Consider the following 22,321-nt stretch of genomic DNA (forward strand, 5'->3'; position numbering starts at 1 on the left):
AAGCCAACAAGAATGAGGATAAGAGTGATGGAAAAAATCCACAAAAAGGCGATCAAATTGATCATAAACCTTTGGGTCACTTTCACTTGGTAGTGCAGAGGGTACATGATCGCCATCAGTCTATCATAAGACAGTGCCACCAGGTTAAAGGATTGCATTGCAGGTAGTGTAAAGCCAAAAAACATGAAGGTCAAGCATTCATTGTACGAAATATAGCGATGATTGAAAAGGAAGATGTCAATGATTTTTGGTAAAAAAGCTGTGCTGCTTAAGATGTCAGTTAGAGCGAGACTGAAAACTGCAACGTATTTCGGACCTCTCAGAGTATGATCCACAATTATGAGAGTCAACACAGTTCCATTTCCTACCACAGAAAGAACATAAACAAACAACAGAAAGACAAAGTAGAAGTTCACGTTAGGAATGCCAATAAAACCTGTTATGATAAAATATGCAGGACGGACAAAGGTGATGTTTTCCTCAAGAGCTGGATTGAAAAGTTCCATCTACTCGCTTCAAGTCTTTTCTACTTCGACAAGCTTTGTTCAGAGGAGAGCAACTGAAATGGAAACACTGCTTCTCTTCTCTGACTTATAAGAGTTGAGGTTTGTTCCCTTGTGTCAGCTTTACAGAAGCTCAAAGTTTGGTTACCGGGAGTGGAAATACGTTTGTTGTAGAAACCAAGCACATGCTCAGACTTGAAACTTTTAAAAATAAATAAATTACATTACTGGTAGTGAGTTGATGATTGAAGCACTTTCATATCAAACACATTAGACTGACCTCTCTCTCCAATCAGAAAAATTTAGTAAGTATTCAGTCTCATCTCATCTGTTTTATCTTAAAAAACATTAGGCCAGTGTTGTAGTACTCGAGATCGGTCTTGGTCTCGAGACCATTTATTGATTGTCTCGGTCTTGTCTCGGTCTCTGGCGCTGAGGACTCGGCATTTTATTTTAAGACCAGTCAAGACCGCAACTGTGAAAATATCACTAAACGTGCAGCATACTGTCCAGTTAATTTGTTAACATCTTTGTTTTCACTGGATGCAAAACGCACCGATTAAATTCCAAGCAAGTACATGTTTCTGTTTCTCCCCACTCCCCACCTTTCACTCGCACGTGGCGCTCTGAGACATGCACAGTTGTTTCCTCTGAGCAGCAGAAGATGTCTGTCTAATCGCAAGTTATAGAATAGCGCTGCATAAGAAATCCGATGGCCACAGCTAACTCAGCAGCGCTTCGCTTTCACAGACGGTGGGGACAACGTCTAACTTTTTTCGTCACTCAGAAAAGTAGCTCAAAGAAAGGTAAACTCCGTGCCGCATGATGCTAGCAAAGCTAGCTGTACAGAGACACATAAGCATTTGTGATGAAAAAAAAGTTCACTCACTGCCTGAATTATTGTCCGGAGGTGTTGACTGACTTGTCGCATATATGGGAAAACGCGGTGTCCAAATGTCTGCAATATAGTGATATGACATTAAGGAACAGTCCCATTCTTCTGCACGGCTCTTTACTTATTAGATAGGACTGGAGTGTCACTAAGAGCCGTTGTTCTATCAAATTACCATACGCTGTCAGAATAGCATACATTCAGTGAGTACCATGCCTGCACATGCGCATTAAGAAGTCCGACCGTTGTCAGACGGTCGGACTCATACACTTAGCATACACTCATGCTAAGTGTATGACTTAGCATGCTAAGTGTATGCTAAGTCATACACTTAGCATGAGTTCGTGCTAAGTGTATGACGATCTGACCTGACGAACACCCGTTTTTGTTCTTTTAATGCTCTGCATACACTGCAGTAGCTATCATTATTTTATTTAATTATGTACATTGATATTTTTTAAATTAACAAATAACTAAAACACAAGAACAAAAGAGCACGCAGCTGTAATGTGTGCCATAGTGTCAGACTGCCTGACTTCATGTAGCGGGAGAGNAGATGATGATTGAAGAACTTTCATATCAAACACATTAGACTGACCTCTCTCTCCAATCAGATAAATTCAGTAAGTGTATTCATTCTCATCTCATCTGTTTTAACTTATAAAACATTAGGCCAGTGTTGTAGTACTTGAGATCGGTCTTGGTGTCGAGACCATTTTTTGATGGTCTCAGCATTTTATTTCAAGACCAGTCGAGATTGCAACTGTGAAAATATCACTAAACGTACAGCATTCTGTCCAGTTTATTTGTTAACATCTTTGTTTTCGGTGGATGCAAAACGCACCAATTAAAATCCAAGCAATTACGTGTTTTTGACTGACTTGTCGCATATATGGGTCAACGCTGTGTCCAAAAGTCTGCAATATAGTGATGTGACATTCAGAAACAGTCCAATTCTTCTGCACGGCACTTTACTTATTAGATAGGACTGGAGTGTCACATTGTTCTGTCAGATTACCATACGCTGTCAGAATAGCATACATGCAGTGAGTACCATGCATGCGCATTAAAAAGTCCGACCGTCAGACGAGTTGTCAGTTCACCATACGCAACAAGTTATGGCGAAAATAAGTCATTAAATTGTTTACAATGATAACTATATAGATATACATGCATTGTGGTTTCAAAGTGTATTTAAAGCAGGGTCTGGCTGCAGCTGGAGTCAGCTACAACACACACCCGTGTAAAACTCATTAACCTACTTAACCGCTAAGTCAGGATGCCACACAACTATTATTAACAAAGTGTATGACGAGCTACGTCATGATTCTATGTTGCTGATTAAATGAAATCTTATGGTGTCTGACAGATATAGCCGTGAGTTCGTGCTAAGCATATGACGATCTGACCTGACAGAACACCCATTCTTTGTTCTTGTAATGCTCTGCGTACACTGCAGTAGCTGTTATTATTTTAATTATGTACGTTGATATTTTTTAAAATAACAAATAACTAAAACACAAGAACGAAAGAGCATGCAGAGAATGCACATTGCTCTTTGTTTTCGTTCACAGTGGCAGCTGTAATGTGTGCCATGGTGTCAGACTACCTGGCTTCATGTAGCGGGAAAGAGGGTGAGAACTGTCATGATGAGCGTCTTGTGCTTGGTTACTTCTTGCTTGTTGCTCCTTGGTCAGTGTTCATAGTTGAGCGTTATTTACCGTCAGGGCATTGCCTCAATTGCAATGTTTAATGGTGCAGACAGTGGTGGTTTCTGACATGACCAATATGGGCAAACGCCCAAGGCATTATCTTTTTAGGATGGCACGAGAACACAACGGATTGTAGCACAGAGATGGAATATTTAATTTTGGTAAAATGTATTAAGTATTTAATATCTAGGTGTTTTTATGGGAATATGGATCTTTCAGATCAATTTCAGAAGCAATTTTCATCATATTTTACATTTTATTGCGACATGTACCACTGGTCTTGGTCTTGACACGGTCTCGACTTCCCTCAGTCTTGGTCTTGACTTGGTCTCGGACCCTAAAAGTCTTGGTCTTGTCTCGGTCTCGATACACTCTGGTCTTGGTCTTGTCTTGGTCTCAGGTTAGGTGGTCTTGACCACAACACTGCTTAGGCATTATAAATTGTTGCTAGATTATAGGATCAACTTCCTTCACATTTAAACTGATTTAGTAAGATGGATCTACAGCCTGCTTAGTGCTCTTGTTTCAATTACTGGCACACCTTTGACCCAGTCCCTAAAATTGGCCTCAGAACCCCAATGTAAATCACAAAATGCCAAGTAGGTTTGAAATAATCTTCAGAAATCAACTTCAGTTCAGAAATATTTTCTCACAGTTGCATAAAAAATAAACAAATTTGGTAAGATTTTGACATGGTTGTTCAAATTATTTGAAGTAATTACTATTAGTTAATCGTAATTAGTTATTAGGTACTGTTAATTAATTTGCCAAGAAAATGAAAGTATCTATGATAATACTTTTATGTTAGAGCTAGAGAAGGAAACAGAACGACTCACTGGTCAATTTGCCCTAAATGTGTCCAAAGTGGAAAATTATTTTCCATTTGTTGATCAAGCCATAAATGCTAACAGATCATGCTAACACCTCCACCCTTTACTGCAGAAGTTGCAACTATTTTAAGTTTCATTAATGAAGGTTTCAAAGCCATTTGAAGAGAAATTATTTTCTACAGAAGCACGTCAACTGGTTGTGTTGCTCTGTTTTGATCAAATAAAGATTTCAACCTTGTTCTCTCATAGAATAAGCTGCAAAACAGTTGATTTAATGTCACTGTGAGAAAAAAAAATAGGCAATATTTTCTGAAGAGGAGACAGTTTCAAATATATGTCGGTAAAACAAACAGTGTTTTAATAATATAAAATTCATATGAAGCACAATAGCCTTTAGTGCTAAGCTAATATTGCAAACTTTCAGGCAATCAAAAATATCATTATTGTACAATATTGTCAATATCAACGTTTTTAGAGCAATAAGACACCATAAAAATGTTAATGTTAATGTTAATCCAATACGAAATACTGTAAATGGGTCCAGTAAACAAACAAAGATAATTTCATTATTCAGGTTTTTTATTTTATATCTTCAGTTAGAGTAAATTACATTTTCTTCTAGAGGAAACAGCAGGTTATTTCATAAATCTGAATTTAATTTTAAGTAAATCTTTAGGAAATGCTTTGCATAGACATTGAAAGACAAGAGGAATTTAACAGGAAATCCAGTCAGGAACTAGAAAAGAACTAGAAATTGATTGTTATTAATATCAAAACAGAAGTTAGCATCCACAGACAACTGAGCTAAAAGGATTACATAATTCAGAACAAATGCTAAAATAAAGCCTCTCTGTCCTTTTTTTATGCAAAAATAAATGATATATGTTAACATACTTCTGTTGTTTGAAACAGAAAACAGGCCTCAAAAATGTTTATTTCACCATAATTTTAGATTTATTCCTTCCTTTTAGTATTGTTTTAATTGATGATCTTATTTCTTGTGTGTGCAGAACATAAATGACTGGGTTCAACAGTGGAGGAATAACAGAGGTCAAAGACAGGTTAATGATCCTGGCGTTTGGATGGATGCCAGAACCCATCGTAAACGTGATCAATATTGGACAGAAATAGATCACTACCAACGAGAGATGAGCTGTGCAGGTTCTGAGAGCCTTCGCCCTTTCCTGAGCTGCAACAACCTGAGCTAAAGTGTATCCAATACATATGTAACTGGAACATATTATAACAAGAGGAAGCCAAAGAAACAGACATGGAAGGAGGTGTGAGATCACAAAATTAGGAAAATTGTCGTTGCATGCCAGCTTGTAGATTTGGCCATGGTCGCAGAAATAGCTGTTAATGACCACAGACTTGCAGAAGGAAAGCCTTGTAAGAAGGCCAATTGCAAGTAAAACACAAGTTATTACAAACAGCCAAAAAAAGGTAATCATGGAAAACATAATCTTATGAGTAACCTTTACATGATAGTGCAGAGGAAACATGATGGCCATCAGGCGATCGTAGCAGAGAGCAACCAGATTAAGAGCCTGCATCGAAAGGCAAGTGTAGCAGAAGAAAAGGAACGTCAAGCAGTCGTTGTAGGGGACATAATAATGATTAAACAAAAAGATATCAAGGACCTTTGGTACCAGAGCACAGCTACCTAAGAGGTCCACAAATGCAAGGTTAAAAACGGCAACATACTTTGGAGTTCTGAGATTATGATCCAGACAGATTACAGCCATTACAGCCACGTTTCCCAGCACTGAAACTATAAATACAAAAAAGAGAAAGACGTAGTAATACTTCATATTAGGTAAGCCAATAAATCCACTTATAATGAAATAGGCAGGTTGGATAAATGTGCTATTTTTTACAAAAAAAGGATTAAATAAATCCATTGTCAGATTACTGTCATGCCTGTTGTTGCAAACCGAGTCCTATCTTTGCTGTCAGCAGCTGCTACACCAACAGTAAGGAAACTAATAAGCCCAACAGCTTTTCATATCTGCTTTATGTTTGTCTCTGATCCCCTGAGTGTTGCTTTTCCAAACACTGTATGAAAACACTTCAGCAACGGTGCAAAAGAATCGAGTTCATGTGTCCAAAACTGACTTCTGCACAGAATTGATCCACTAAATTACTTTTCATTTCAAAACTCAACAAAAAAGAGTGCAAACAGATGCTGTAACTTAGAAAACAACTGAAGTAAAAGTTACAAGTCCTCAGAGAATTAAAGAAATCATCAACCTGCTTTGAAACGTTGTGGCTCTAAGAGGTGTCCTATAAAGCTGCATGGGAATTCCCAAGCAGTTGTGAATGCAAGATGTGCAGCTGAATTACTGGGAGATCATGCATTCATAATCAATCAATCAATCAATCAATCAATCAATCAATCAATCAATCAATCACATTTTATTTGTATAGCACATCTCAGCAGATCATAAGACCAAACCACACGCATATTCCAACTTTCAAGACTAATTTTTTTTTTAAAAAAACAACCACTTCTGAAACAGAACTGCCTTTCTTGAATTTGTTTAATTCTGTCAAAATTGTTGAAGCCACTAATTTTAAAACTGGTAAAATAAGCTAAAGAAGCGGGAATGCTCAACCAAAACAAAAACCTAAATCTGAATAAAATCTGCTAAATACTACATTTTTATAATATTTTAAGGTTATTTTACCATATTATAAACTGTTCCTCCTTTTAAATGTTTTTCTTAGACAGGTGTATTGAAGTGAAGTCAAGAGAGGCTCTACTCAAGTTTTTTTTTTCTCAATATTAACGTATTTTGTTATCAGATAAGGATAACCGTTTGGTCAAGATGATAAGATAATTTCTCCCATTATCATAAGAAGACATTGATTGTTTTCTCAAGATGATAAGATGATGATTTTGTCTTGAATGCTTGATTATCAGTTTCTCAAGCTGAGAATGAATTATCTGTTGTGGTACAGAAAGAGTTGGGCCAGAAAGCAAAGATCTCATTTTGCTGGTATGTTTATGTTTCAAGCTCTACTTATTGTCATGAGATATGAAAAAGGTTAGGTTGGATATTTTTTCAATCATTTGATAACAGTTTTTTGCATTTATTCAGGTTCTCTTTGTCTGGTATTATATTTCATGACCACAAACAGAAGAAATCTGTAAGGGAGCAAATACTTTTACTACTCGACTTTGTGATGGTCTCTCACGTAAAATCCTGATAAAATACAACGAAGACTGCTAGTAACAAGATAAAATGTGGAAAAGTTTCAGGGATAAAACACATTGCAACGCAGTATAAATAAGTTTATTCCTGCAAAGTTGCTGTAACTCCATAGTTGAAATGTTCTTCAGTCCCTGGATGGAGCGCAGCCTGTGGAGAGGGTTAATGAGTTGTTTTGTTGTTATTGCTTCTGCAGGGTGATGACACATCCTGAGGTAAACACCGTTTCCCTAACTGCACCTGAAAGCCAAGGGAGAGAAGGGCTCACGTTATGTAACTTATACAACAACAACAATTACTGTATAGCCCTGTGAAACGAGTAACTTTATTCCCTGAATATTTGCTGTTGGTATGCCGTTAAAATGAAAGTCTAAGACGAATAGCATCAAAATCTCAAACTTTATAAGATAAAAATTACAAGCTCTGGTTGAAACATCCTCAACATGCTTAGCTCAGGGTTGAACATGAATAATAAAGCAGTTTCTGCCTTTGCTCACCTGAATCCCTGTTTCGTTCATTTAATAAGAGAAAAGCATCCTATCTTATTTAATGTTGTCTTGCCTCTGAGACTAGGACATGCGCTTAATAGTTTGAAAAACTAGACGCCAAAGCTGCGATTAATGGCATCCAAATTCCAGAGGAGTGAACCCTAAAGGGCTGCTTCACATGCGGTCATCATTCTTATTAGACCCGTCTGATCGCTTGTCTTGTGCATATAATAGCATCCAAGCTGAACTCAAGTGACTATTAGAGTCCCAAGGCTTCCAAGATCAATCTGGTGCATTGTGTACCCTTAAAAAGAGACATGTTATAATGCTACTGTTGCTTAATAAATGAACTGATTGATGACATTTCTTCATCGGGTACAGAATAAATGTTTTTCATCTAGTGTCTCACTTTAGGAAATCAATAACACGAAACAAACTGACTCAATAAGAGGTGAATGAGGACATCGTTCACAACTTGTCCTTCTGTTTGCTGTTTGGTCCGGTTGAAATCCAGTTCAATGGGAGAAATCCCAGACAGAGCAGTGAAAGAAAATGAGAATCAAGCTGAATTGTGTAGGATGACAATGGCTAGGCTAAATTTATGGGTATTTAATCGACTGTTTAGTAAAATTTAGGTTCAAAAATCTTTCTATAATGTTTTAATAATAAATTATTTGGTAAGATTTGGAAATATTGTTCAAACAATGCTTGGAGTTTAGAAACACGACTTTTATTTTTTAACTTATCTTTTCATATGTATATATACTTGCTGTAACATTAATTGTCCATTCAGGACTTGAATAAATCTGAATCTATAGAAGGATAATATGTCCTCATCAGCAGCTCAGCTGATGCTCTCGTTCAACGACTAAACTTTTTTATTATTATTTACATTTTACTCATGTTAGTGCTGTAAGAAAGAGGCCATTTTCTAATTTTCTATTTGTTCAATTACACCAAACCAAGCCAGCCCATCATTTTAAACCTACGAATGCACCAACAAGCAGCTTTTGACTTTTCAATAAGAAAAAAGTATTTGTTTTGTAGAATCAGACAAGCAAAGTGAGCTCTTTCCAGAAGTAAGCTTTTAACCTTTCTGTTGTTGATATTCTGTGTAGGTTTAATAAAAACACAGAAAAGAACTGCCAAAGTTTTTTATTTGTTATTGTCTTTATAGTTATGTGGTTTTATAAAGGCCCAGAGGCTGAACAGCCACAGGCAGCCCTATGACATTGCATGTGGCCCAGTGTGTTGTCAAAAACCAGAACTTATCTCAAGTGACTATTAGAGATTCGTGGCTCCTGAAGTCAAGCTGGTGCATGGTGTAACTTCCACAGGGATTTTCTATTAGGCTATTGTTGAAAATTAATACAATTCCCTCCCCAGGTGCAGTACGAATATTTATCCCACAGGAGATTCACTTCAAGGAATAAAGGAGAAGGACAAATTATTTTCACAAAGAAACATAAGAATGTGGAAATCAAGCTTATTGAAAAGATGCAGTGTTGGTTATCCACCTAATTCTGATGTGCTTTTTTTCTGTAATTGAATTGTTTAATTAGATTTAAACATATTTATCAACTGTGATTTTATTAAAAAAAAGTCCAAACACAGATTAGCTCTGTCATGCCAGAGCCCAGAACAAAATCAAAATTACAGGAAATTGTTTACCATTTCAGTTCAGTGATGTTTATTAAACGGCGCATTTTTGTGAGGAAATCAGTTTTAAGTAGTTCAACATTCTGAATGGTCTGGAATATTAGAGATGTTCTGAAAAAAGATACAGAATTTTTTTTTTTTTTTTTTTTTTTTACTTCCTAACTTTGTGCAATCAAAGAAAGAGAGTCATACTGGCTTGTTGTTAGTTTGCAGTAACTTGTTGTTACTTTGCATGATCACTTATTTAAATTTTCCTAATCAGTCACACTGTTTGTTTTTGTCGCACCATAATGGGACAATATCTTCTCATCTGGCCTCAGGAGAATCCTGATGGGTTTTTTTTTCTTTACACAAGCCTATTTCTTTTCTCAGAGGGCCAGAGTCTTACTCAAACTTGTTATGTTAAACTCACTAATTGATCCTGGGAGGATTTGAGATAACATCTGCTGCCTCCTTCCTGTTCTGTGATGAAAAGCAGAAATCCATCCATCCATTGTCTATACCTGGTCGACCTTGTGGGTTTGCACGGGGAGCTGACGTGTTTCTCAAAAGGGAGGCCTCACCCTGGACAGTCCATCACAGAGCAGCACAGTGACACAGGACAAACAAAACAAATGTTTATCACCCAAATAATATTGGTTATTAAACTCTTTCTACACAGAAACTTTCCTTACAGCTGTAATAATTGGGACTTGAAAAACAGTGATGAGAAAATGCTGGGTTAAAGCATTTAATGCTGTTGATTAGACCAAGCAGGCTGAGTTGGTTTTTAAACCAACAAATGGGTAAAAGGGTAATAAATAGGTGATGTCTGTCCACAAGAACTGGATTACAGATGAGTAAATAAACAGCACTGTGGTGAAAATGGTTTAGTTTTTTGTTAAATTTTGCACAAAAAATGAAAAAGGACCATATGAAGAAAAAAACATGATGTCTAATAAGACTTTATTGAGAAACCTCAATTTGAACCAGTTCAGCTAGGCCTAGCTCATGCTAACTACTTAGCAAATAAACGGCAAAAGATATCTTCACAGAAAAGAAAAGTTTTAGTCCAGTCAAAACACCGACAATCCCTTTACAGCAGGGAATATTTTCTTGATGAAATATATATTCTGAACTCAGTGCATCTCGCTCTCTGGGAGCTGACAGCATGCTGAAGAGTTATGTTTGGTGCAGCTGAACCATTGCTGCAGGATTTTCTACCACTGAATGGGATCAGGAAACTTTTCATTACTTTAACTGGAGTAATGTTCCCCGTTTTCAAAACTCTGGTTCAAGTAGGGCTTGTAATTCCAGTCCCCAGTGTGGCAGCAGAGTGCAAATTCATCCATACCATGCCAACTTTATTTATAAAGCACTTTAAAACAACCACAGCTGATACAAAGTGCTGTACATCAAAACACAACATAACAATAAAAAACATAAAAGATGTTGATCCTTTATGTCCTCCAGATCAACTTCAAAACCTCAATCAGGCCTGAAGGCAGGCGTGCAATTCAGGTTCACCCAGGAGGAAGACGTACAATTGCTTAATTTTATTGTATTTATCTAGTTTTGGGGCTATTGTCAGTGTTGTACAATATTATTTTACCATCGAACCAATTTCTATTTCTAACTGTGGCAGAAGTTTGATGAGGTATGAGCAATGTAGTTATCCTACATTACTCAAAATGGCAGTCTGTCAAGAATGATAAGACTTCTTCCAGTTTATTCTATAAAACAACAAACCAAGATTTTTGGCCCACTTTTTGGACACACATGCACTCAATGAAAGTGTGGCATGTGTGTACTTCCTTGGCTTTTTTGGTCAAACAACTGCAGCCATTCTTGGGTTCTTTTGGTCTAACTCATTATGTAACTTAAAAATCAGAAAAATACCTCTTAAGCACAATCTCTGCAAGAATTTTTGAAATAGTGGACATGAGCTCAGTTTCTACCAGTTTGCTTATGTCACTTAAATAATTAAAGATGATTTTTTCCTGTTTCAGTCAGAACCAGATCTTTCCATAAGAGTTAAGATGAACCTGGCAGATTAGATGGCCTCTGAGATGTTCTGCCATTCCTTGAGTCTGCTGAAAGTGTAATATCTTAAAGTAGTTTCTAGGACTAAATTGTTATTCAAAGCTTTCCTAGACAACTCCCATCCATTCATCCAATAGTTACACCCACTCGCCCTTACAGGGTCGCAGGGGGCCTGGTGTCTGTCTCCTCCTAGACAACTTGAACAAGCTAATTATATTTTCTCTTCTGAGACAAAGTTGCATCAACAAACTTTATGCTCCCTTTGCTGGAACATCTTAAATAAAACTCTGAGTCTTCTGGTTTTACCCACCGCACTGTCAAAAACAAACAAAACTAAAAACCAAAGCACAGGGTGAGATCTCTGCTTACATTTCCTGGATGTTATTCAGTTGAATACTAGTGCTGCTGCTGCCAGTCTGACCGTTTTCTCGCCCCACTTCGCTTGCAGCATGGCTCAAGTGGAAGAGAACTACACTGAAGTGTCAGCGTTTCTTATCGTGGGCTTCCCAGGTCTCCAGCTGGAGCATTTTCACACGGTGGCCTGGTTTTTGTTCATCCTCTATGTGACCACAGTGGTGGGAAACCTGGTGTTGGTGGTGATGTTTGCTCTGGAGCACAGTCTCCAGAAGCCCATGTACATCATCATGGTCAGCCTGGCGCTCTCAGACGTTGGTGAATGTTGTATATTTTAACGTCAAACTGTATTTTGTATCTTTGAAATGGCTCTGATGCATGTTGTTGCTTTTCTTTAGGCTTTACCACAGTGGCTTTACCAAAACTTATTGCTCGCTACTGGTGGAATGATGCGAGTATCGGCTTTTACACATGCCATTTCCAAAGACACATGATCCACTATTTTGGGAGTTTGAACTCCCTGATTATGCTGACCATGGCTATGGATCGGTATCTGGCCGTCTGTTTTCCTCTCAGGTGGTAAAGAAGCGACTGTACACTTTTTTGGCTTGAAACTTATAAGAAAACATCAATCATATACGCTTTTTTTTTCTTTTCAGATATCCCATGCTGATGACGGCCCCAACTATGACAATCCTGACAGTTTTCTCCTGGTTAGTGGCACACGTCTTCCCTGGTGTCACCTCCATTAACTTTACCCAGATATCTTTTTGTGGGTCTAATGAAATCATACAGGCCTTTTGTGACACCTTATCCCTTACCGCTCTTGCATGTGGGGATAAAAGGTATCTTTCCGGGGCTTCATATGCCACTGCAATGTTTATCCTTCTTGTTCCTTTGGGCTTTGTGATATTCTCCTACTTTTGCATCATAATCTCAGTCTTTCACATGACCAGCGGACAGGTGAGCTGCAGCTTTTCGTAGCTTTTATTCTTGTTTCAGAATGACCTAACTGTGATCTGCTGCCCTCCGCAGGGCAGAAGGAAGACCTTATCGACGTGTGCCACCCAGGGCTGCATCATTTCAATCTACTACATACCACGCTTCTTCGTCTACTCCGCACCACACATTCCTAACATGCGGATGACCTCGGACAGCCGAATAGCCACAACATTTTTCTACAGCTTCTTCCCTCCGCTCATAAACCCGTTTGTGTACTGTCTGAGAACCAAGGAGATCAAGGCGATATGGAGCCGCTGGGTTCAGAGGCTACAGGTTGTTCAGCCCAAGTCCAGCAAAACGGCCGATGTCCCCAAAGTAAAATGAAAAACGTAAACCGTGTTTTTATTTAATGTATCTTTCTGTAATATATGTTTATTGCTACCACCTTGGTTTCCCAGCATTCTACCATTTGTCTCTAGAAAAGATGATTCTTCGCTCATAACTTTAAGTTTTTGAAAGGTGAAGCTCAATAATCCATTGGGTTCCACACAGTACCCAGATGAAATGTTATCAAATAGATTGAAAAGGTTTTATTTATTATTTTAATTTCCTAATAGTGGTAGCGCTACTTGAATTCAGATGCATGATTGTTTATATTTAAGTAAATTTATCATCCATCAATTACTCTGTTTGGGTTTTCTCTCTTTTTTTTTACTGAGACTTTGTGTATTTAGGTGAAGCACGGACAGGAATATGCTTAGAAGTATGTTTCAAAAAATATCTGAAGGCATCTACAAGTACAAAAATAAGAAATGTTTTGTGAAAGATTCTGGTAAAATATCCATCCCATTTACAATAAGCATATAAAGTTGCAAAATCCAATTCATTAAATGTTTATTTTACCTCAAAAAAGAGAAGCTTCTATGTACAAGTGCAGTTTGAAAGCATTGTTTGTTTTAAGGTTTTAAAGATGAGCTAATGTGTTAAGCCAGAAGATGGCAGTATCCTCAAACTTTTTAATCTGGAAATAAAACATAAGTGAGGTTTGAAGGGCTTTAGGATGTGTATTCATATGAACTGGTGTCTTTATTATGTGTGAGCATATTAGATTATTCTTGGAAAAATAGTCATCTTCCCAGTCTAAGCGACTTTTCAGGATCAAAATACTTTCTTTATTGAACAATGTTGACATTGAGAACCCAGCAATGACAACCGGCTGGTTTCAAAGGGTGACATATTATGTAAATTTGACTTTTTTAGCTTTACATTATGTTATAAAAATATTCTCTTATCAAAAACCTTAATTTATCCATGTTTAAAAAAATACTTGAATCTCAAGCGGCAGCCATTGAGGAGTGCTTAAAGGCTTAGTCTCACAAAGCGCTTGTTATTTTCACAAAGCTCCTCCAGACTAGCAGCAGCAGCAGCAATTAGCAAACACCTGGTGGAACTACATGTCTACTGAGCTCATCATATGTAGCCTTTCTCAGTCTAATGCTCCCAAGAATGGTTGTTAACGGCATAATGGAGAAACGTTGTCATGATGACGTGTTGGAAAGAGCAGGAGCTTCTTAAAGATACAGATGCCCAATTTACGAAGTAAAATTTATTTTAAATTCTGCTTGATATACACAGTGTTTTTTATTAAAACTGAAGGTAATAGAGTTACTTGATTGTGCTATAAAATTGCACTATGTCTCTAGAAAACACATAATACCGCCCCTTTAACACAAAGATGATCTTGACTGCTGTGTTTCTGTCACTGGTCTCCTCAAACTATATCCCAGTTTTCTCCAGTAAAGAGAGAATAGCGTCTTTCACATCTGGCACCGACTGCAGCTTTGTGGACTCAGTAGGAGAGAAGGATGAGAGGAGGAAGGGAAAAGTCTGCACAGGATATACAGTCATCACCTGTGAATGAATTAACCTTTCAAAGCTGCTCTCATACTGTTTTGACACGTCAAAGATTTATTTATGGGAGCTTTTTCTTTCATTTAAAACAACCCACACGGTAATGAAACCTTGTTTGTTCCTTGTCTGTGTCATTAACTTAGTACATGAGGCATTACATGTTTGCAGAAAAGGCTGACAGGAAGGCAGGCTTAGCTGGACCCTGTGTTCAACACAGCTCTGCTTGCTGAACTTTGACCTGTTCACTGCTGTCTAACCTGGACCCACAACCTTACATGGTTGATTGATGCAACCATTTGATCTTTTTCTTGTAGCTATTCAAGCTGAGTTTACACAAAAAAAAAGAGTGACGGAGTCAGTGCTCTCTTCCTCAAAGCCTGCAGCTTATTGTGCCGTAAATTGATTGGTCGTAAAATGGTGTGTTCACACGACAAAGTCCAAACTTCGTCAGGCCTCACGGGGATTCCAAGAATGTCAGTTCTCAAATAACTCTACAATGCACGACTGGGAATGTAACTCAAGAGTTGCATTGAAATTTAGTCAATTCATTCAACATTGTAAAGAACAAACATTCATTTTCTAGCTTTTATAGTTTTACTACAAGAAAACAAACACTTAGAAATTAATACCAAGTTTCTTCTTTTCACAACCTTGTGACCAAGTTTGATTAGACAGAGGCAGATTTATTTATTTCAGAAAATTCTTTATCCCTTTTCTAATATATCCCAGAACTAGATGTTTTCAAAAAAAACACGTTTGTAAAATGTTTATTTGCAAACTTTAGTTTGTTTTGGTGAGAACAAAGAAAAGATCTCCATACCTCCTCACCAAAATGACTTCTGTTATTATGCGGACGTGTTTTCACAGTTGAACAGTTCATTACCAACTGCAGTCTTTGAAATCCTGCTGAAGGTCTCCTGCATTCATTCATTATTTGTCATTTTATAGCAGTTCTTCAGGTTTTCTTCCTGATTTGCGTCAGACTGACTTCTGCTGCTTATATCGTCTTATTTCTCAGATGCATTACAAACTGAGAAATCATTTATAAGAGCTGAGTTATGGGTTACTGCTCTTAGAAGGCCCAGACATGGGAATGATGTTTCATTACAACATTATTGAAATAATGTTTAATTTAGTACACTGATGAAGTATTTTTTATTTATTTTTTTTTTTTTTTGCTAGATGTCAATTAATTTAGCGCCTGAGCTGCAGGGAGACTTTAATTTCTTTGTCAGTAATGTCTGTCATCCGGTTTATCTCAGTTTTCATGGTAACCAGCTGTTCTACTAGAAGTCTCCACTTTATCTAATGTTACTCTTAAATCTAGTGTTTTTCTAGTGTTACTGTGTTACCCGAGTTTTGTTTTTTGCATCATTGTCTAAAGTAGAAGTCCAAATATAATGTACATAAAAAGACATTTCCACAGATGTTTGGAATTAAATGCAAAATAAGTAAGAACAAAAAAAAACACATGGAAAAGGAACAAATGGGTGGATGGATGAGAAATGAACAAAAGAATAAAGTCAGAAAACACAAATATTGTTTTAGACCATTTTTCCCCATACTTATCCAGATGTAAAATGTAATTTCAAAAACTTTCATTTCTTTCCAGCCTGTGTGTAACTAAGAGTTAATGGGCTGTGAGGAACGACAGAACAAAGTGCACTTCAATAACCTTTATTTAGTTTACAGATGTATTTTGAAGATTTGGAGGGGTGGGGAGAGGGAGCATTAGTGCTATTTACAACTGGTTTCAAAACATCTTTTTCTCTGTACAGATTTGAACCCTGATCAATATAAACAATATTTTTAAGACCTAGTGCTGTTATAAAGCAATTCTTTAAAGCAAAAAAACAAAACACAAAAAATTGGATTACATTAAATTACAAATAAATGAAAAAAAAAAAACTGGACAGAAGAAAAGAGAATAAAAACCCATCAGTCCATGAACAATTAGGGAGGATTTGCTGCTGTTAAACACAAAGACATCGTCAGTGAGTGACTGTGAACTGGCTAGAGGCTAACCGCATACACAATCGCATCGACTAAACACCAATATAATGGATATCACCAAGATCTAAAATCTCCATGTTCTAGATAAAGATTCATATTAAATATATTCTACACGTGTTAACCTCAGTTTGGAACATTACTTCCATTGGAAACATAAAATAAAACCCATTTCATACATTTGCTTTAATCTGATGAAAGAGCACATGCTTCTGTTGTGCAAAATAGACTCATTAATGCTGAAGGAGAGGTAAGAAGAGAGAATTAAGACAAGGAGGGAGCGTTTTCAAACTTAAGGTGATGTCTCAGAGATCCTTCACAACACTGATAGCAAAGTGATGAGATCGGGATGTTGCAGGAGAGGGAGAAAAATTCACATAATGCTTTTAATAAACCACCAGTTCAGTTGGTCAGTAATACTCACGGACTGATAGAACCCAGTCTCCAAAGACGATGCACCGCCAACACTGGCTGGTTCTATACTTTCTTCTATTTGGCTAAAAACAGGATTATTTCTGCACAGGTTTGTTATTTCTGTCCTGCAACCTTTCAGGGCACATATAGAGGAGGGCAGTTAAAAAGGACACAGGTGTGTTCAGAGTGAGTGACTGAGTCCTGGTTCGAGTTCTCTGATCAGGCACGTTTTACACTTTCTCTGCTGCACCGAGGTGCTTTCAGACAAACACGTAAGGTTTCACACCCAGCATCACCATTGAGGCTCTGATGAGCTCAGCAGTTAAAACTCTCAGCCGGTCTACATGAGAAAACAAGGCCACACACACAAACTTGGCCGCTGTGTTGCAACGAGAAGAAGCCGGAGCGGAGCTTCGGCCAGAAGCCGAACTCCGCTGACCAGCCGAAGATGGCGATTAGAGGTGTGACAGCAGAAGGTTTAGGAAAGAAGCAAAGAGAAAGAAAAAAAAAAACACATGCAAATCCAGTTCCTTCTTCTACTTTTCAGTTAAAAACAACAAATCAAGTATAGCATAGGAATCAACTGTATTGTTAATCAACTTCCTGCTCCCCAATTCGGTCTTGGATTAGCCTGAGCCTGCTGACATCCTACTTAACCTGTAAATGTGTGAATGAAGGTGGTAAGGAGGTGTGTGTGTGTGTGTGTGTGTGTGTGTGTGTGTGTGTGTGTGTGTNGTGTGTGTGTGTGTGTGTGTGTGTGTGTGTGTGTGTGTGTGTGTGTGGGTGTGGGTGCATCCGGGTGGCAGACAGGCTCCAGGACAGAGGACAAGCTCATCGGGTCCAGGACATTGACGGCGTGAACGGACTAGCAGAACGGAGGGCTGGCAGCGCAGGTGTGTATTTACAGAATGACGCAGCAGTTACTCTCCCCAGTCTTCTCTCTATTCCTTTGACCTGAACACAAACACACACATAAAGCTCCATCATGCAGACAAACAATGACTCAGCAAAGCGTCTAATAAAAGGAATCGAGTTGCAGTTTAACCAACATATTAGTTAACACTTCGTGGTCTACTCAGGATGGCTTAATTTATCCAGGTAAGAAATGAGGCCAAATTAAATTTATGCTATAGCTTTGATTAATACACAGCAATGTAATTTTGCATACTTCATATTAGATTAAAATTATTTTTAGAACCTGCGACATTAAAACCTGAGAAAACAATCATCTTAAATCAACCCTACATTTTTTAAGGAATATTTATAAACAAGAGTGATGTTTTTCTATCAAAAATCTATTTGATTCCAACTAAAACCTGCATTTAGTTGTTTTAAATGGACTCAGTCATGAATCGACAGTGATCTACAGGAAACCTGCCATCTTCTGTGATTTACATCAGATCTATAATCTGCACAATAAGCTGTTGTCTTGGGAGCTAAACCTACAAGTGCCAATTATTTGCACTACTGGCTGTTCCTGAAACAGAAACCATGTGTAGAAATAAATAATAGCTGGGAGTGGAATATTTAAAAGTTCTTCAGCTCGTGGAAAAGTCCTCTGAATGGAAACGGGGAAGATGGAGAGCTCGTTACCTTGGGAATTTGGCTCAGGCAAAGTCTCTCTGGCAACTAAATGCATCACCGTGGTCCTCCCCAGGGGCAGCTTGAGGGCTGGTGAGAGGAAAGAAGAAGGATGTAAAGGTCATTTTCAGCCAGTGCAATGTCATCCAACATCAGTATCATTTCACTCCTCAATAGCCTGCCAGAGCTGAGAACAAATTAAAACGGACTTGAAAGGGTTGGGCTGCATTGTGGAGAAAATTAAGCCGTTTCAGGCGGGCAGGTCTGTGGCTCAATGATAAAGTCTTTCTGACTGAAAGTTACAGAAATGGATGAAATATTATAAAGACATGTAACTAATAGCGCCACCTATTGACTAATTTGGCTTCTCTTTAGTTCTTTAACTGCTCAGTTTCTTTAATATAGGTTAACACTATTAATAAAAACTACTAAGAATTAAAAGTCATATTCAATTAATATGAGCTTTAAAGTAATATTTAAACATTTAGCATTTTTAAAATTCTTCCCAAAGTTAACCAATCATTAGGAAACCACCAAAATGTAAAGAGTAAATATTAGGAAAAAATTAATATATTTATACATTTTCTCATTTAGTCTCAATCTGTCAAATCAGATTGAGACTTATTTCTGGAAAATGTCTCATTTTAAATTATCGAGGACATTTTTTTTTTAAAACAATTTATTGTATTTTAATTGGATTCTTAACACTTTTGACCTTTTTATAACAGACTCACCAACATTTGTAAGCATTAAGCACATTTGGGAATTAGTCTGAAAGACCCATTCACTGCTAAATCAGCAATTCTTGCAAACATTGCAGCATGAAGCCAAAAGAACAATCAAGTAAAAGTACAAGTCAGGGGATGGACACACAAAAAAATGTCTAAGACCAATGAACCTGAAACTTGGATTTCAGTAAAATCCATTGTCAAGAAATGTAAGAGAGATGGCAGATGTGTAGATCTGCCAAGAGAGGATAGAGGACACCTCTAACGGCGATGTAGGAGTTATGAGCGTCATCAGGGAGAGACTGGGCGACCCAAAACCGTTTCCTTAGGTTTTTCCACCAGTTGAAGCGTTTTGGGAGAATGGCAGTTAGAAGGCCACTGTTCATTACATTACGGCTCAACTAGAGTTTCATGTGGGAGACTCCATGGTCAAGTGGAAGAAAATTCTTTAGTCTGATGAGACCAAAGTGGAGCTTTTTGGGCATCGCGGAGGACAATATGTTTCCCTCTACTTCAGAGGACATTTATTTTACAGCAAAACAACAAGCCAAAGCATCCCGCCAAGGCTGCACAGAAATGGTTTGAAGACTTTATAGTGGTATTTTTACTGGGGCAGATGTTCTGGAGACTGCGTGCTATGTTTGCAACCAAAGGTGCATCTAGTAAATACTGACTTGAAGGGGGAGAATATTTATAAAATTACTTGTTTCATGTGTTTAACCGTCTTTATTTTGTTCATTAAACATTCTTTTTGTAATTGTTGGGGGCAAAAAAGACAGATTTTGTGGATGATGATTGATTTGTAAATGTAATAAGAGTAAAAATCTTACCAATAAGGCACTGTATAAATAGACTACTGTTTGTTTTTTATTTTTTTATGCCCAGGAAAAGACCCATAACCCAGTAAAAAAAAGGATGTTGGGCCCAGTACCGTGTCCCTGACTCCAACAGCTGAGAATAACCGTCTTATTTTTGTTAGCTATAAAAAAAACAACCTTGACTGAAGCCATCCCCTCTAATAATGCCAACTAAATCCATGTTTGCATTTTAGAACCCCTAAATGATTTGGCTTAGAAGCAAGAGGATTTCCTATTGTCGTCTTAACGTCTCACACCAGCAATAAAACCAATGCGACATGTGGGAAGAGTATAAAAGTGCTAAGGATGCTTTACTGGATTCAACTTTGTAAAACGAACAAAGGATGGTTAAAAATAATAAGCCTTAAGCTGAAGGGAAGCAAGGTGTGGCTGCTGCAAAGATGAGCATCCTATCTTTTTTTTCTTTTCTTTTTGCTGGTGGTTTTCATTTTGAAGCCACCGTTGCCTCCCTCCTCCCTGTGTCTTCTTTGTCCTTCCCAAGGTCTCCTCCAATGCCAGTCTACAGTGTTTTTTCTGATTTTTCTTGTTCCCCTCCCTCGTCCTGCCCCTCCCTCCATCAAAGCAGGCTTGTCCAGAGCACTGAGGTACCTCTGTTCTGTGGCTCAGGAAAAATATGAGAACAGCAAAGAAGTTTCCAGCAGCAAACTGCTGTGATTTCTGCGTGCATGTCTGTGAGCGCTCAGGCGTTTTTCCCTGGGCGGCAGCAGCTCCGGTGTTTTCTCACCTCCTAGTGTTACGTTGCCGTGTAGAAAACGTCCCTGGTAGATCAGCCTCAGGATGTTTGGACTGCTGACTTGCTCCTCTTCCCAGTCTGACAGAAAGGGACGGAAACAGATGGGGAAAAAACATTATGGAGACAGATGAAAGGATATATTTCTTCTCTAAATTTTTCAAAACTTTCCCAGTAAATGGATTTCATATCAACTAAGACATACAGGTTCAGAAAACAACAAACTGTGCAGCCAAAGGAAATCCAAAGTAAATGGAAACATGGTGAACAATTACATTGTTGTTCAGAGTCATGAAACTGTCCCAGGCAAAATATTATTTTACACATTTACAAAAACTAAAACAGTTGTCTTTGTGAGAGGTGCTGCAGGATTATAGAAAGAAATGCAGTAAAAGAAGAGCCAAAGGTGTGGATTTGAAAAAAAAAAAACTGTAAGAGAGAAAAACAGTGGAGGGAGTTTCACAGCAACAGAGTCTGGCCACCAGATGTTTGTCTCTCGCTGAGTGGAGGGTGTTGTTGCTAACCGACTAATCTGTTGTCTGGGAGGAACATGGGGCGCTTCCCAAACCGAAGACTCTGGTTGTTGAGGAGAACTCAACTTCATCTGGGAAATTTGTGGGATTTTTATTTTATTTTTTTTTCCTTTTTTTGTATTCTAGCTTTGTAGAAAAGCAGGACGCTCCCAGCTCCGTGGGAAAATGCCACATTTGGTTAAGTTCAGGATCAGGAGTATCAAATGCTTCTATCTCTGGCGCAGCAGCAGCTTTTAAGAGGGTGGATGTTATTACTGAGATCCCACATTCCTGGATGCAATGATAATCAAGGGAAAAGGAGTTCACTTCTCTTACTTAACACCAAAGACCTACATAGATTCTCACTTACCTAGAGAGACGGACATTTAAAAATAGTTTTTGCTTATACAACAGTGTGCCTAATTGATAAAAAATTACGCTGCATCAGCAAGTTGCAGGCTTTATGAAAACATCAGATGCATAAAGCCTAATTAACGCAATGAAAACTTAGTACTACGGTCTTCAAAAATAGATCTGAGATATAAACGTGAGAACAGGAACTAATCGTCAAACTCTTCAATAATTCTTGACCTCTTTCTATTTGCAGAAAATATATTTGAGGATTTCTTTAGTAGAGTATTATGTAAAATATTCAAAAGACAATGTGGCTTGGAAAGTTGAAATACCCAGGTACAATGCTGCTTGTCATGTTACTGGCTAATCCAGGAGATTGGCTGTAATCCCAAGAGCAGAGATGAGGAAAACCTAATATTAGCTTCTGGAATAGCGCTAACAGAGTTTCCACGTTTCCTTTAATGTGCATTAACATGTATTTTGTGTTTAAACTATTAAAATAAGAATAAGAAATACATTTTTACAAAGAAAAGACCAGAAGATGTGAGGGAAGGTTACGTTTGGGATCAGCAAAGACAGATCAAAACTT

At 37.8% G+C, this 22,321-nt stretch overlaps 4 protein-coding genes across 4 annotated transcripts in view; 1 reads left to right on the top strand and 3 right to left on the bottom strand.

Annotated features, from left to right (window-relative positions):
* LOC103142059 (olfactory receptor 2AT4-like) overlaps positions 1–538 on the bottom strand; it is a 4,465-nt gene extending 3,927 nt beyond the window's left edge. The window contains exon 1 of the mRNA XM_016672871.1: positions 9–538. Within this exon, the coding sequence (XP_016528357.1) occupies positions 9–506 (498 nt within the window). The 5' untranslated portion in view covers positions 507–538. The remainder of the gene's footprint in view (positions 1–8) is intronic.
* Positions 539–3,911: 3,373 nt separating this feature from the next.
* On the bottom strand, positions 3,912–5,838 carry LOC103142067 (olfactory receptor 1-like). The gene is made up of 2 exons (XM_007557929.1): positions 4,879–5,838; positions 3,912–3,917 (listed from the first exon to the last, which is right to left on the bottom strand). The coding sequence occupies exons 1-2, from the start codon at positions 5,836–5,838 to the stop codon at positions 3,912–3,914; spliced, it is 966 nt and encodes a 321-aa protein (XP_007557991.1).
* A 5,890-nt stretch (positions 5,839–11,728) lies between these two features.
* Positions 11,729–13,174, top strand: or30bu1 (odorant receptor, family 30, subfamily BU, member 1). Its single transcript, XM_016674449.1, has 4 exons — positions 11,729–11,990; positions 12,071–12,248; positions 12,332–12,635; positions 12,708–13,174. Exons 1-4 carry the CDS (start codon positions 11,768–11,770, stop codon positions 12,996–12,998), a joined length of 996 nt encoding a protein of 331 aa, XP_016529935.1. The 5' UTR covers positions 11,729–11,767; the 3' UTR covers positions 12,999–13,174.
* Positions 13,175–16,186: 3,012 nt separating this feature from the next.
* Positions 16,187–22,321, bottom strand: part of ubl3a (ubiquitin-like 3a) — a 36,762-nt gene continuing 30,627 nt past the window's right edge. The window contains exons 3-5 of the mRNA XM_007554458.2: positions 20,861–20,947; positions 18,543–18,620; positions 16,187–17,903 (exon numbers count right to left, since the gene is read on the bottom strand). Coding sequence (XP_007554520.1) covers positions 17,851–17,903; positions 18,543–18,620; positions 20,861–20,947 — 218 coding nt within the window. The 3' untranslated portion in view covers positions 16,187–17,850. The remainder of the gene's footprint in view (positions 17,904–18,542; positions 18,621–20,860; positions 20,948–22,321) is intronic.

This window comes from Poecilia formosa, unplaced genomic scaffold (genome assembly GCF_000485575.1).
Source record: "Poecilia formosa unplaced genomic scaffold, Poecilia_formosa-5.1.2 Scaffold3, whole genome shotgun sequence".
NCBI lineage: Eukaryota > Metazoa > Chordata > Actinopteri > Cyprinodontiformes > Poeciliidae > Poecilia > Poecilia formosa.

Coding starts and splice junctions, on each gene's coding strand:
- LOC103142067 (XM_007557929.1), bottom strand. CDS start 5,838: ATGGATTTATTTAATCCTTTTTTTGTAAAAAATAGCACATTTATCCAA.
- or30bu1 (XM_016674449.1), top strand. CDS start 11,768: ATGGCTCAAGTGGAAGAGAACTACACTGAAGTGTCAGCGTTTCTTATC. Junction 11,991..12,070: donor CCTGGCGCTCTCAGACGTTG/GTGAATGTTGTA, acceptor GCTTTTCTTTAG/GCTTTACCACAGTGGCTTTA. Junction 12,636..12,707: donor TTCACATGACCAGCGGACAG/GTGAGCTGCAGC, acceptor TGCCCTCCGCAG/GGCAGAAGGAAGACCTTATC.